Source organism: Onychostoma macrolepis, chromosome 05 (assembly GCF_012432095.1).
Source record: "Onychostoma macrolepis isolate SWU-2019 chromosome 05, ASM1243209v1, whole genome shotgun sequence".
NCBI lineage: Eukaryota > Metazoa > Chordata > Actinopteri > Cypriniformes > Cyprinidae > Onychostoma > Onychostoma macrolepis.
This window is the reverse complement of record NC_081159.1, coordinates 10,980,850-10,996,410: the sequence shown is the minus strand read 5'-3', so window position 1 is coordinate 10,996,410 and position 15,561 is coordinate 10,980,850. Positions and strand designations below refer to the sequence as shown.

The window sequence follows — 15,561 nt, the reverse complement described above, 5'->3', positions numbered from 1 at the left end:
TTAATTGTAAGTAATGGTATGATTGGACTGGTTCAACTAGTTTATTCATATCTAGCTTGCTGCCATCTTGTGGACAATTGAAGTCAAAAACTGTTTTGTTTTGTTTTGATTTTTTTATGGCAAATTGTGGTGGCCACTGTGCTCTTGAAGCCTTTATGCTGCAGAATTTTGTAGCCTTCCCCAGATTTGTTCCCCGACACAATCTAATGAGATATGGCTTGGTTTTGATCTGACTGATCTCATTTTCACCATGTCCAAATGTTAATATAAACCACGCCCAACATTAGCTTCAAGTAGCCTATGTCCCACCCACAGCTGGAAGCCCACTTCTTTTAGGGACTGAGTTGTAGCGATAATTTAATTGAGTTCAGTTCAGACGTCAGAAGCAGATATTGGCACCAGGAGACAAGATGTCCCTCACTGTGAAAAACATTTCTGTTACTTACAATCCTATCAATCAGAGCAATACCTTCACCAGCGGGGATTTCATATCGGGACAAGTCATTCTGGATGTAGCGAAGGACACACAAATGCAGTCGTTGAGTGTGAAAATTAAAGGGAAAGCTGAGGTGTGCTGGACAGAACGTCACGGTAAAACTACTGTTGTTTACTCGGATAAGGAGAAGTATTATTCCGTGGAGAGCTTTTTTGTTCGGGAAGACAAAACACATGGTAGGAGTAACTACAACTGCTGTAGGTTTTGCTTTAAAGTTAGATGAAACCAGGTCGATTTAATCAGCTGCATTTTGTGCTGTAACTTGATCTTGCAGGAAATGAGATGCTGAAAGATCCATCAGGACAGCCATGTAAGTCTGTTCGCGAATTAGATGAATAATGCAAAAAGAGCTTCGAGAAATATACTTAAAAAATCTCTTGATTTTGACTTCTTAGATTCTTCTGTTGTGGCACCAGGGCGTCATGTTTACCCTTTCACCTTTCAGTTGCCTCTACAGTAAGTTAAGGGGAAACAATTTTAAGAGAACATTTAAAAATGTGCCATGCTTCAGACATGTATTCACGTTGTTTTCTTCAAAAAAACAAAAAATTAATTAAAAAAAAAAACTTCTATAGCCTACCATTCAACTAAATAAACAAACAAACAAAAAAAAAGTCGAAAGCAAAAAGTACTTTCCTGGATACATGCAAATGAACACAACTTTGCTATTAAAAAGTTTTAATATCAAGGAATATTCTTTCTCTTGCATGTTGATTATACAACAGTGACTTTGATTATTTATATTTTAAAACAATATTAATATGAATAATTATATATTTAAATAAAATGGCTTGACTGCACATATTTAAATATTTTAATATAGATTATATACAGCAGATTATATATATATATTTTTTTTTAAAATATTAAAATGTAGGTAATAAAATAGAACATCATGCCAAACTACTTTTACCAGTATTTATTTTTTTTCTCAGAGACTTTACTTCCTGCTGTACAGTTTTACATAAAGCATTTCTTTTCCTTATAGGCACTTCCCACCAACCTTCAAAGGTTTAGTTGGAAAAGTTGTCTACACTTTGGAGACAAAACTATCAAGATCAATGCGTATTTCTAGCAAAGACAAAACCGAGTTTCATTATGTCCCCAGACCGGATGTGTCCAATCCTGAACTAATGGTGAGATTACAATCCCATATATGTCTTTACTATACATTCATCTATATGTTTTGAGTTTCTCTCACCTTGCCATGTTTTGTCTTATTTAGGCGCCTCAGTACGGAACCAAAGATAAACAAATGAAACTCTTCACATCTGGGAGTGTCTCGATGAACATAAACACTGACAAAATGGGATACTACCTTGGTAAAATTGTATTTCTAATAGTGTTAATGTGCTCCCATTGTCAATAAACTCAGTTTAATAAAACTTCAAATAAACTGATCATTGTAAACACAACCATTTAAAAAATCCTTATTTAAACCATTTCTGTATATTCGTAACAAGATTAAATGTATGTAAAATTGTAAATATCATACATCTTTGTGGAGTAGGTGAACACTGGTAGATGGACTTTTCCATTCTTGAGTTTCATGTTTGCGGTCTGTGAGCACTCTTGTGTAATCAAGTAGATTAAGATGATGAATTAGGTCTTTTTAGATAATGTGTTTTCAGCTGTTGTAATAATTGACAAAGAAGTTACACATTTCAGGCTCGAAATCAACTCCCCATCTAAACCCGCGCACCACTTGTAGAACTGGTTTTACTTGTTTGTTTTTTCTTTTAGGAAAACATTAGCGTAATTTAGAGTTCGCGCAAAACTTATGCATATAATCAATATTATCTATACAGATTTCTTTATTAATTTTCAGTGTATTTTTATGTCTCATATGTAATATGATTCTGAATTAAGAGGTCTGTTTTGTCAAAAGCCAGACAGAGTCATAGTTTCTAGTGATTATTTTACTCTGCGATTTTGACCTAATTGTTTCATTGTGTCTTGCTACAGGGGAGGGCTTGAAAGTTTTGGCTGAAGTTCAGAACAGTTCTTCCCGTGCAATCAAACTAAAATACTGCTTGTATGAAAAACACAGTTTTTTTCCAAGAGGCAAGAGAAGACTTCACACACACACCCTTCTAAAAGAGGAAGGGGAACCCATTGAGCCAAACTCAAAGAAAACTTTCACCAAAGTGCTGTCCATTCCACCCAGCCTTACCATCTCTATCCTAAACTGTAGGATCCTCAAGGTTGAGTACAGACTCAGGGTGAGTTTTAGCATCTAAAGCAGGGGTGCAGAACGTTGATCCTGAAGAGTTTAGCTCCAACCCTAATCAAACACACCTGAAGCAGCTAATCAAGGTTTTCAGGATGCAGTTAGGTATATTTATTTTTTTTCAGGGTTTTTCAGGGTTGGAGCTAAACTCTGCAGGAGAGTGGCCCTCCAGGATCAACATTCCCCACCGCTGATCTAAAGCATAGACACGAATGGCATATCTCGGTGTTCTATTTTTTATTTAAAGATGAATAATGACGTGTTAACTGTATTTTAAATTAAGGGATGTGCTGATTGTTTATCTCAAAGAGAGATGGGTTTCTGTTGTCATTACCCGCTCCTAATTTCATTAATTTGTTTTTTCAATATCTGTTCTTGATGTCTAGGTCTACCTGGATGTACCGTATGCCTCAGATCCAGAGATCAAATTTCCAGTTGTGATTCTTCCTCCTCAGCCTGTCTCAGGGGCTACAAACAGTGACTTTGGAATCTGGAATCAACCACCAGAAAGCAATATGTACCTCAACCCACCTCCTATGGCTCCACAAGCCCCACCACTTAATGTGGTTGGACCACCTGGTCAGTTTGGATCTCCGGGCTACTATGGACCTCCTTTGAATCAGTTTCCTGTTCCTGGTTACCCTGGACGTCGAGGTCAATTTGGTCCTTCAGTTTCACATCAGTCTGACCCATCAGATCCACCTGCTTATCAGGAATATCAATTATATCCACAGTTGCCAGACCACACTGAAAAATCTTGACAAAGTGATTTTAGAATCACCTTAGTCTTCTTTTATTGTTATTGTTTTATGTAGAATTCTGGAATGATTTGTACATGTAGCCTTTTATATTACAGGTAGTGATGTTGACTGTTAATAAGCTAACAACATTCTATACTATTTATTTTTGTATTTCTGAACCTTCAGTATAGTGCTATATTTTACATCCCATGAAAAAGCTAAATCCTGCTTGCTTTAAGTAGAGTACTGTATTTTTTTTAAATGTTTCAAATTAAAGTAAGCATTTGTGCTGCTTTAAAATTGTACATTTATTCAACTTGAAATGTTAAATTGTACCAAGTGACAACTTTAAGGCAGCATGAACATTTTTTTTGAAACAACAGTTTTTTTTATAGTGTAAATTTACCATCAGTTTCATAAAAAGTTATGGATTTACCAGGAACTTCTGTTACAAAGTTTATTCAGAACTTAAACTAAGTTACAACAATATAGACAATTTTTTTTGAACATACTGTGACACTATAGTTTGACTGAATAATATATTTTATGTATTTCTATTTATGTATGAAATATAAAACTGAATTTACTCATATTATAGACTCATATTATCTTGTTAACAGGTGGAAAACAGTGTAGTTTATTATTAGTTGAAATTTAGATATAGATTTACTCTTTAAAGCTCCTATGTAACTTTTTACTCTCTATCGGTAAAAATAAATAAAATAAAACTGCTTGTGTCTTGCGGAAGAACATTTTGGTTGTTTTTCGTCTCTGCACCAGTGTATGCAAATCTTAAAAAAAATATATATATCTGAGCAGGTGCCATATATTGCCAGGAGAGTCTTTCATAACATGCAGAACTGACGCGCTACATGTAAACGATATTCTTTGTTGTATTTTTCTGTCAAAATAACGGAGTTCCTTTGGAATTCTTCAGCTTTTGAGAACTGCCGGTTTCACTGGTAGTGGGCGGAACTTATGCGCAAGCGACAATCTCATTGGCTGGCGCTCACCTATTATCGTCCCTGTTTTGATTTCAGCAAATCAATTCGAGCGAATGCAGACAACGTGATTAATATTCATGAACCCAACAGCTCATTGATCCTTAGGGCGTTTTATATTGTTATTAGTAGTAGAATTCGTAGTATTTTTGTTATCTTATCAGTATTATTTTTTGGGGTTCCCCCCCCCCCCCCTTTTTTTTATCGAAACACTAAATGACAAATAATAAGCACCACCAGTTCAGTCAACATGACAAATAATTACTAAAGTATATAATGCTAAATCATCATATAATGCTAAATTATCATAATATCAGATTATAATGCTTGACTGACTGATGCTACGTGTCAGATATAAAAAAAAAAAAAAAAACTGTGCCATTTTACAAACGTAAGCTTTATATATATATAATTGGTTAATACTATTTGCAATAATATATTGAATTTGATAGATGTCTCTCACATTGTCCCACAGAAATATTAAAATAGATTAGTGTACAATGTTTTATAATAATAATTTATTCTATTAAGTGTCCATTTCATTAATTTAATATTGGGGGCATCCAAGTTATTTGACATATTTGAACATTTTTTTTTTTTTTTTAAAGTAACACAATAGTTACTTTCCCTGGTAATTAGTTACTTTTATAATGATGTAACTCAGTTACTAACTCAGTTACTATTTGTGAGAAGTAACTAGTAACTATAACTAATTACTTTTTTAAAGTAACGTGCCCAACACTGCTCATTTGTAATTCAGGATACATGCTACTGAATTAAATTCAAATCTGTTTATAAATTAATTTAAAATGCATGCAGTTTTCTTTCTCAAATCCAAAGGGTAGGCCTATATATTATTATAAATTATAAATATATATTATGTCATGTTTATCAAATTAAAACCGATAAAAATATGCAGCCCACTTATTCTTAAAATAGGTTAGGCAATACAAGGCCAGAACTTTCTACATGTACATACAGGCACTTACCTGTTGAATGGAAAGTGCTTCTGTACGCTATATGTAAAATTCACACTTTCTATCTGAGAAACAGGCCAATTGGTGATAATCACCGCTGACGGCTCTGTTTTCAACTCTTCCCCCGACTACAAAAGGCTAATTTTGCCTTTTAAATCCAGGCAGAAGCCGAAGCCGAAGCCGAACGCACCTTTCGAATTATGCCATCTTGTTTTACAGCCTGGCGCACGGCACACAGCCCTAGCCTCCAACTATGTCCCACCTACAGATGGAAGTCCACATAGCGCGCAGCAAGCGCGTGCCTATAAAGTGATTTCATTGAGTTCAAACGTCAAAAGCGGATATTGCACCAAGCGACAAGATGTCCCTCACTGTGAAAAACATTTCTGTTACTTACAATCCTATCAATCAGAGCAATACCTTCACCAGCGGGGATTTCATATCGGGACAAGTCATTCTGGATGTAGCGAAGGACACACAAATGCAGTCGTTGAGTGTGAAAATTAAAGGGAAAGCTGAGGTGTGCTGGACAGAACGTCATGGTCAAACAACTGTTGTTTACTCGGATAAGGAGAAGTATTATTCCGTGGAGAGCTTTTTCGTTTTGGAGGACAAAACACATGGTAGGAGTAACTACAGCTGTAGATTTTTGTGTTAGACAGCAGGTCGATTCAACGAGCATGTGTGAATTTTGTAGGTAATGACCGTGAGATGCTGAACGATCCCACCGGGCAGCCGTGTAAGTCTGCTCTCAAGTTACATGAATATTGCAAGAAGAGCTATGAAAATTTAACTGAAACAAAATCTTTGCTTTCTTCTATGACTTATTAGATTCTTCGGTTGTTGCACCAGGGCGTTACATTTACCCATTCACCTTTCAGTTGCCTCAACAGTAAGTTACACAACTCTTCGCTTTTCATTAAGTGTGACTTTGGATCTGTAAAACGTGTATAAGTGAATAAGAGTGTCTGAGATCATAAAATGTACTTTAAAACGTGTGTAATTTGGAAAAAGGGTTATCTTCAAGTTTGACACTGATCATACTTTACCCAGGGTTAACAATTAATCCGGGGTATTCACAAGGTGACGTTTCATACTGTACTTTCGTAAACCTCGGGCTAACGTTCTAAATAATTAGCATATTTGCGCTGTCAGTGTCATTGCGCATCACGCGTTTGTCAACTATTGAGATTTCCAGAATGGAGTTTTCGGATTATAAAGGCAAGAATGAAAGGATCTCCTCTCTACTCTAAATTGTTTTACTCCCTCGCTGAAACCGCTATTATAAGTGTTTCTGTATGCTACTGTTCTGACTGACTTTAAATAGGCTAGTGGTAATATTTTAAAGTGATACACTTATAAAGGTCTAAAGGTGTTCTCTCTGTTTAATGGTTTTCCTGTCATGGCATCCTGCATATTTAAAAATATATATTAATAAAATATAATTAATAAATTAAGAGACTAGCCCCAACCACCCCCACACACACCTCCCAAGTATTTTTCGTTCTGTTTTACAATCTCGAAATAATTCTACATTTACATATTCTTTTCTTCATAGACCCTTCCCACCATCCTTCAAAGGTTCAGTTGGAAAAATCGTGTATGCTTTGGAGGCAAAACTAGAAAGAGCAATGCGTGTTTCTAGCAAAGACAAAGCAGAGTTCCACTATGTACCCAAACCTGATCTGCCTGGTCCTGAACTAATGGTGAGATTATGACTAAAATCCCATGTATGTTTTTACCATACATTCATCTATACAGTGCTGCTCACTAATATTGGCACCCTTGGTAAATATGAGCAAAGGCGGCTGTGAAAATAAATAATTTATCTTTTTGATCTTTAATTTAAAAAATCCACAAAATTCTAAACTTTTTCAATAAAGTAAAACAACTGAAAGTGGGGGAAACTCACATTATGAAATAAATGTTTTTCTCCAATGCATGTTGGCTACCATTATTGGCATCCCTAGAAATTCTTATGAATAAAATATCTCTGAAGTATATTTCTATTCATATTTACATTTTTAGCACACCAGGGTGATCATGAACATGAAATTGTCCAGCCATGACTTCCTGTTCCACAGGATTATAAATATGAGGGACACAAAGGCCACATTCCCTTAATCATCTATCGCAAGGAGTAAAACCAAAGAATATAGTTCTGACGTACAGAACAAGATTGTTGAGCTTCACAAAATAGAAAGTGGCTGTAAGAAAAGAGCTAAAGCATTGAAAATTCCCATTTCCACCATTAGGGCAATAATTAAGAAGTTCCAATCAACTAAAGATGTTACAAATCTGCCTGGGACAGGATGTGTGTCTTACAGGACTGGACTGGGAAAAAAAATCGGCCCTGGCATTTTTTGGTCCTGGTGGCCCACCACCATATATGATATACACTACCATTCAAAAGTTTTTGAACAGTAAGATTTTTCATTGTTTTTTTTGAAAGAAGTCTCTTCTGCTAACCAAGTCTGCATATATCTGATCCAAAATACAGCAAAAACAAGTGGCCAAGTCATGTCAAGTGTGTTCATAGAGGTTTCCATGCTGAAAATTCATCTTTGATCACAGGAATAAATTATATTTTAAAATATATTCAAATAGAAAGCAGTTATTTTAAATAGTAAAAATATTTCACAATATTACTGCTTTTGCTGTATTTTGGATAAAATAAATGCAGGCTTGGTGAGCAGAAGAGAATTCTTTAAAAAAACATTCAAAATCTTACTGTTCAATAACTTTTGCCTGGTAGTGTAGATATGTATCATTGCACCTAGTTGTTTTTGATAATAAAAAAACGTCAGGTCTGACAATATCGTGTCTTTTCGAATTTAAATCTAGATTTATTCGCATTGGCCCATGGAAACCTCTATGAACACACTTGACATGACTTGGCCAAAAAATTGCGGTGGACGAATTTACGTTTTATTAAGTGTTTGCGTATTCTGCACTAATGGCGCGCACACACAGGATAGATGCCTGCCTCCGTTGCGAGTCCCATATCAAGCACTTTACCGATTCAACTGCTCTCCTCTCCTCCTGCCTGGCTCTTTACGCCGCATCACTCACCGCAGAGCAAGCCTGTTCTTGATAAAGCTGCTGTGAAAACATGGGAAAAGCCGACGAGGAAGAAGTTGGGGTGAAGTGTTCTTTATATAGGCGGAGCAAAATACTTCATGGCTCCGTCTATAGCGCATTGTGATTGGGTGGTTTACGCTGTCAATACAGGAGACAAACCAATGGGCCACTGGCTGCTCGTAGTCCCTGCGTGATGGTCCTTGGCAAAAAAATAAAAAATAAATAAATAAAATCTGTTGGCCCCTTCAGTGCGTCGGCTCACCGGGAAAATGCCAGGTATGCCCGATTACCAGTCCAGCCCTGGTGTCTTATCAAAGACTATAGAATACCCAAGACCTGTCACTTGTATAGTTTTGAATGTGGAAAAATGCAACGCTCAATATGGCCGCTCAATCGCAGGAAGCCCCGCCTTCTGAATGAAAGAGCCAATCACTAATCGGTAAAGTCAGCGCATCACTGCAGCTGCAGTTAGAAGTCCCGGTTGCTATAGAAACAGTCAGCGTTCTGAGACGTGCGCTTAGAACTGCACATGCGCACTGGCTGATCTAGCCTGAAAAATAAGCTTTTTATAATGCTATTTGAGCAAAAGAAACAACATTTATGATACAGTTGTTGTCAGATTTCTTTGGTGATTTCAAATATGAAATTTAATCTTAAGCTTAGTGAACAGGTTTGGAGAATTTTATGTTTCCCCATTCAAAGAGATAGGAGCTGCACTTGGATGCCCGAGAGGCGTTTCAAAGATGGCCGCCGAGTGACATGACTTGTCTTAAAGGTGCTGTATGTAGGATTTTGACTCTATTAAAGCATAAAAATACCATAATATGTTTGCAGATATTTAAGAAACATGCTAACATACTTGTTTATCTGAAAAACAATTCTACAGTCAGTTATTCTCCTTTGAAAATGTGCATTCCGGGCAAATCTAAACAGATTTTTAAAACATCAGGCATCATACACTTACCGACTTTGTAAATAGTGACAAAGGAAAACTGGGCATCATACACTACGCGACTGAAGATCATACACTACCAGACTTTAAAGTTGTTCCGATCACAACGAACTCACGCAGAAACGTGCGCCTTGTTGCTAGGAGACGCATGACAAATGAAAACATATGTGTTCTAAAATCGGCTGAAAATATCAAACATGTCTGCGACCATCATACACCACGAGATTTTCTGTGGAATCTGTCAGCTGTAATCTGCAGACTGGCTCCGACTTTCCTTAACTAGCGTCAACTTGTTCAGACTGTAAAATCGGGGGAAAATCAGGGCAAAAATTGCGTAGTGTATTCCAGGCTTAAGTGTCAATCCTACATACAGCACCTTTAAAGAGACTTTGGTCTTATCCTAATGCATGGTGAGTTTGAGTGGCCAAAGACTCTCCAAGGATCACAGCTGAAGAATCGCAGAGATTAGTTGAATCTTGGGGTCAGAAAGCCTAAAAAAAAAAAAATCAAACAGCCCCTACATCACCACATGTTGTTCAAATGGGTTTCAAGAAAAAACTTCTGGCTCATCCAAAAACAATCTCTGGCAAATTCATTTGTCAGACACGACTGGAACTTCAAATGGCACTGGCTTCTATGGTCAGATGAAACATAAAAAAAGAGCTTTTTTTCAGCAAACCCACCAGATGAGTTTGGTGCAAACAGGGCTAGAAAGTTCCCCATGTCCACGTTTAAATATACTGCTGGATCTATAATGTTGTGGGCCTATTTTTCTGCTGGAGGTCCTGGACGTCTTGTTCAGATACATGGCATCGTGGATTCTATCAAATACCAACAGATAAAAAATTTAAACCTGACTGCCTCTGTAAGAAATCGTATTATGGACCATGTTTGGATCTTCCATCAAGACAATGATCCAAAACAAATATCAAAATCAACACAAAAATGTATCACTGAGCACAAAATTTTGCCATATCCATTCCTGTCCTCTGACCTGAACCCTGTAGAAAATGAGTGGGGAGAACCGAAGAGATTCTGTATGAAGGAATGATCTCTGATCTCTTGTCAGGTGTTCTCCAAACTCATCAGGCATTATAGGAGAAAACTCAAAACTGTGATCTTGGGAAAAGGACGTTGCAATAATTGGGTGCCAATAACTGTGGCTAACATGAACTAGAGAAAAACATTTATTTCATAAATAAATGATTATATAAATAAATAATACCCCCTCCCACACACTTTCAATTGTTTTACTTCAATGAAATGTTAGAATTTTGTGAATTTATTTGAATGAAAGATCAAAAGGATAAATAATGCAGATTTATTTTAAAAGCCACCTTTGCTTATATTTACCAAGGGTGCCAATATTAGTGAGCAGCACTGTATGTTTTGAGGTTCTCTCACCTTGCCTACATGTTTTGTCTTATAGGCACCTCAGTATGGTACCAAAGATAAACAAATGAAACTCTTCACCTCTGGGAGTGTCTCCATGAACATAAACACAGAGAAAATGGGATACTACCTTGGTAAAATTGTATTTGTTATCGTAACATCTCAGGATTGTTGATGTTCCCTCATTGTCGACCATTCTTGTTCTGTTGTGTCAAATGAACCCAAAGCTTGATTTACATTAGATGGCCAATTTCATGAAATCAGTCAATTTGACATAGCAATTTTTATACATTTTGTCTCAATAAGTTGGCGTCAGACTTTGTTCAGAGAAAGGCTTAATTATTAATAAGACTTGGCATTCATATATTGTATATATTTAGTTGTTTCTATTTTTTTTTTTCTTTTTTCAGAGCAGTCACGTTCCATTATGTTTGGGTTCCATTGCAGGATCATTTGGATCCACAAGATCCAGAAATTGCACAAATTTTTTTTTAATGTGTTTGTATCAAAATGCATCAAAATGTTGATAAAATTGTAAACATTTATGTGGCTGGATTTTTTAGTTGTTTGTTTTTTGGCATGAGTTTTGTTTTTATGCTTTTGGCGTAAGTTTACTTTCTGTAAATAATCTTTTTGGCGGTAAGCAAAGGTTTTTCTTTCAACCCACACAATTTTGTTTGGAACATACACTTTTTGAGGAAGATTATTTCAACCTATACAGTTACAGCATTGTCACTAAAGTTTTCATTATGAACTTCAAATTGCTATGTGTAATAGGACTGTAAACTAAGCGGCATATTTCTGCCAAAACAGCAGTCAAGGTTGCATGTTCTAATTATATTTGATCATATAATTTACCTAATTAAGTGTATGTCTCTCCACAGGGGAGGGCTTGAAAGTTTTGGCTGAAGTTCAGAACAATTCGTCCCGTTCAATCAAGCCAAAATACTGCTTGTATGAAAAACACAGTTTTTTTGCAAGAGGCAAGAGAAGACTTCACACACACAACCTTCTAAAAGAGGAAGGGGAACCCATTGAGCCAAACTCAAAGAAAACTGTCACCAAAGTGCTGTCCATTCCACCCAGCCTTACCATCTCTATCCTCAACTGTAGGATCCTCACGGTTGAGTACAGACTCAGGGTGAGTTTTAACATCTAAACCAACTCAGTGAAGTGAGCACATAAATCAGATTGGCATATTGGTGTGTCTGTTTTTATTTTAAAGGTGTATTTTAACATGTTAACCATTTTGCAATTTGAGGGCTGTGATTGATCATATCTAACAGAGTTTCTGTTACTAAATATTTTATATCAGTGTTATATCCCTGTAACGGAGCCAACGAGACGTGAGACATGTAGATCCATTGCAGACTTTTATTAGACAGGGACGTGGTCATAACACAGGCAGGGTCAAACAACGGCAAACAGGTATGGCATCGGCAAGACACAGAGTAATCCTAGGACAAGCGTGGATCGACGATCGGCAAACAATATCCAACAGGGTAAGGCAGAGAGATAATCCAGGTACAATAGCAATAGTTCAGGCGAGGCATAAACAGAGTCCGAACGGTGAGACAGGAGTAAATACAGGAAACACAGACTACAAAACAAGAAACAGGTTATGTATCGCAGCTAACACTCAGGGAGTGATAAACGCAGGACAATACTGAAACTGAACAAGAAACACGGAATGGCACGGTAAGGCAGCCAGTGCTTGAAGAGAGCTATACGCAGAACAATACTCGGCAAAGTGTGAACGGAAGTCCATGGTTAATATAGAGTGTGTGATTGTGCGATAGTTCTCAGGTGTGAGCGTGTGATCAGTGCAATCAGCTGTGTGTGTCGTCAGTGCAATGGATGATGGGAATAGTAGTCTGGTGAAGTGCAACAGCAATGTAGTGCCAGAGTCAATGTGGTGAGCGAGTGACCTCTGGTGGTGAGTGAATGGAAGTTCATAAGCCGGATTCATGACAATCCCCTACTTTTAAAGTTAATGTATTTATTTTTTATTTGCCTGAAAATTGTTTATGCTGACCTAAAAACATTAAAATGCACAAATTTTAAATGCATAAAAATAATTATTTGGACATTTTACAATTTTTGAGTAAAGTTCTTACTGAATCATCTGTATTTCAATATGTTTGTATTGTGTCTAGGTCTACCTGGATGTACCGTATGCCTCAGATCCTGAGATTAAATTCCCAGTTGTGATTCTTCCTCCTCAGCCTGTGTCAGGTGCCAAAAACAGTGACTTTGGAATCTGGAATCAACCACCAGAAAGCAATATGTACCCCAACCCACCTCTTATTGCTCCACGAGCCCCACCACTTAATGTGGTTGGACCACCTGGTCAGTTTGGAGCTCCTGGTTACCCTGGTCCTCCTCATGTACAATTTGGAGCTCCTTGTTACCCTGGTCCTCCTCATGTACAATTTGGAGCTCCTTGTTACCCTGGTCCTTCTCATGTTCGATTAGGAGCATCTGGTTACCCTGGTCCTCCTCATGTTCGATTAGGAGCATCTGGTTACCCTGGTCCTCCTCTTGGTCAGTTTGGTGCACCTGGTCTCCCTGGACCTCCTGGTCAGTTTGGTCCAAATTATCATCAGTCTGACCCATCAGCTCCACCTCCATATCAAGACTATCAATTATATCCACGGTTGCCAGACCACCCTGCAAAATCTTGACAAAATGGTTTTAAAATCACCTTCTTCACTTCTTTTGTCATTAGATAGTCTGAACATTTTCATGTAAAGATTTGCAAGAATGATTCATATTAACATGTAGCCTATTTATTAATATAAATACTACAAAGTAATGTTGAATTTAATATGCTGAAACATTATCACAGTTGAAGATTGGATTCAATTTTAAGTCAGAACAATAGTTAAACAGTCTATTAAATAATGCACAGTGATGTTTTCATATCTTTATTGAGGACACTTACTCTAGGCTGCACTCAAACAAAATACTGATACATGTTTTATTCTTTTTTTAATGTGACTGACACAATAAGTAAAACATGTATAGATGTAATTTTCATTTAATATAAATTTATTAAGTTTTCCACTGGCTCTATAGATGAGTTTTTAACGATACCCTAAGTTTAGTTTGTGACATGACCCAAACCAATCAGCTGAGGACAGTTTTATATACTGCCAGAGATTTTATAATTAGGTTAATTTGACATGTAATACAGTTTCAAAATGCTGTCAAAGTGGAGTTTAGAAAACCCTTCTACCCCCAAAGCCCTTTGACTGCTAACTGTTGGTAGATCGTTTTATTATGTTTGCTCAGGTATCGGCTGTACAGGTCACACATTTCACACCCATATTGAGAAAATACTATTATGCGAAAAGGTTTTGAGTGACGCAATATTTGACATTTGACACACATTTAGCGAACTGCAAAAGTCTGAGGATAACCATGAGATTGAGTGTTTAACCAGGTAAGCGTTTATCCAGAAATCCTTTACCAGTAAAGACATGCCATGTTATATAGTGACAGGGCAGTTAACAGATGGGAACAGCCAGGAATGTTGCCTTGAGCCCCCACTAAAGCCTTTTATTGTATAATATACTCCCAATAAACCCACATAAACTGCTCCCTGGGCCCTGTGAATTTGAGGCAAATATTGTAGTCTAAAGATGGCCCGCAATACAAGATTATGAAGTGTACTATTAGGAAACCATCTTCAGTTTACAAAATTTGCTAAGACAGCTTTTGAATTTGGAGCAAATCATCTGATGTTCCTTGACATATGGTTACTAAGTTTCACTAGCCTATATTTATCCAAATATATCAATTATAGTAATCTCATCGGATACAAAATTCACTTTACAAGTTGTTTGAACATACAGGTGCATCTCAATAAATTAGAATGGCGTGGAAAAGTTCATTTATTTCAGTAATTCAGCTCAAATTGTGAAACTTGTGTATTAAATGAATTCAATGCACACAGACTGAAGTAGTTTAAGTCTTTGGTTCTTTTAATTGTGATGATTTCGGCTCACATTTAACAAAAACCCACCAATTCACTATCTCAACAAATTAGAATATGGTGACATGCCAATCAGCTAATCAACTCAAAACACCTGCAAAGGTTTCCCGAGCCTTCAAAATGGTCTCTCAGTTTGGTTCACTAGGCTACACAATCATGGGGAAGACTGCTGATCTGACAGTTGTCCAGAAGACAATCATTGACACCCTTCACAAGGAGGGTAAGCCACAAACATTCATTGCCAAAGAAGCTGGCTGTTCAAAGAGTGCTGTATCCAAGCATGTTAACAGAAAGTTGAGTGGAAGGAAAAAGTGTAGAAGAAAAGGATGCACAACCAACCGAGAGAACCGCAGCCTTATGAGGATTGTCAAGCAAAATCGATTCAAGAATTTGAGTGAACTTCACAAGGAATGGACTGAGGCTGGGGTCAAGGCATCAAGAGCCACCAAACACAGACGTGTCAAGGAATTTGGCAGTTGTCATATTCCTCTTGTTAAGCCACTCCTGAACCACAGACAACGTCAGAGGTGTCTTACCTGGGCTAAGGAGAAGAACTGGACTGTTGCCCAGTGGTCCAAAGTGCTCTTTTCAGATGAGAGCAAGTTTTGTATTTCATTTGGAAACCAAGGTCCTAGAGCAGGCATCCTCAAATATGGCCCACTCCTGCAGAGTTTAGCTCTAACCCTAATCAAACA

At 37.1% G+C, this 15,561-nt stretch overlaps 2 protein-coding genes across 2 annotated transcripts; both read left to right on the top strand.

Moving 5' to 3' along the window:
• LOC131540979 (arrestin domain-containing protein 3-like) lies at positions 1-4,216 on the top strand. Its single transcript, XM_058776426.1, has 7 exons — positions 1-672; positions 771-806; positions 892-952; positions 1,485-1,632; positions 1,722-1,818; positions 2,462-2,718; positions 3,113-4,216. Exons 1-7 carry the CDS (start codon positions 411-413, stop codon positions 3,485-3,487), a joined length of 1,236 nt encoding a protein of 411 aa, XP_058632409.1. The 5' UTR covers positions 1-410; the 3' UTR covers positions 3,488-4,216.
• Positions 4,217-5,464: 1,248 nt separating this feature from the next.
• Positions 5,465-14,879, top strand: LOC131540980 (arrestin domain-containing protein 3-like). The gene is made up of 7 exons (XM_058776427.1): positions 5,465-6,067; positions 6,142-6,183; positions 6,276-6,336; positions 7,003-7,150; positions 10,907-11,003; positions 11,754-12,010; positions 13,026-14,879. The coding sequence occupies exons 1-7, from the start codon at positions 5,806-5,808 to the stop codon at positions 13,551-13,553; spliced, it is 1,395 nt and encodes a 464-aa protein (XP_058632410.1). The 5' UTR covers positions 5,465-5,805; the 3' UTR covers positions 13,554-14,879.
• Positions 14,880-15,561: the final 682 nt, after the last annotated feature.

Excerpts from the sequence above, each read along its gene's own strand:
- LOC131540979 (XM_058776426.1), top strand. The coding sequence starts at position 411 with ATGTCCCTCACTGTGAAAAACATTTCTGTTACTTACAATCCTATCAAT. Across the intron at positions 1,819-2,461 it reads CAAAATGGGATACTACCTTG|GGGAGGGCTTGAAAGTTTTG; the intron begins GTAAAATTGTAT and ends GTCTTGCTACAG. Across the intron at positions 2,719-3,112 it reads AGGTTGAGTACAGACTCAGG|GTCTACCTGGATGTACCGTA; the intron begins GTGAGTTTTAGC and ends CTTGATGTCTAG.
- LOC131540980 (XM_058776427.1), top strand. The coding sequence starts at position 5,806 with ATGTCCCTCACTGTGAAAAACATTTCTGTTACTTACAATCCTATCAAT. Across the intron at positions 6,068-6,141 it reads TTTGGAGGACAAAACACATG|GTAATGACCGTGAGATGCTG; the intron begins GTAGGAGTAACT and ends TGAATTTTGTAG. Across the intron at positions 12,011-13,025 it reads CGGTTGAGTACAGACTCAGG|GTCTACCTGGATGTACCGTA; the intron begins GTGAGTTTTAAC and ends TATTGTGTCTAG.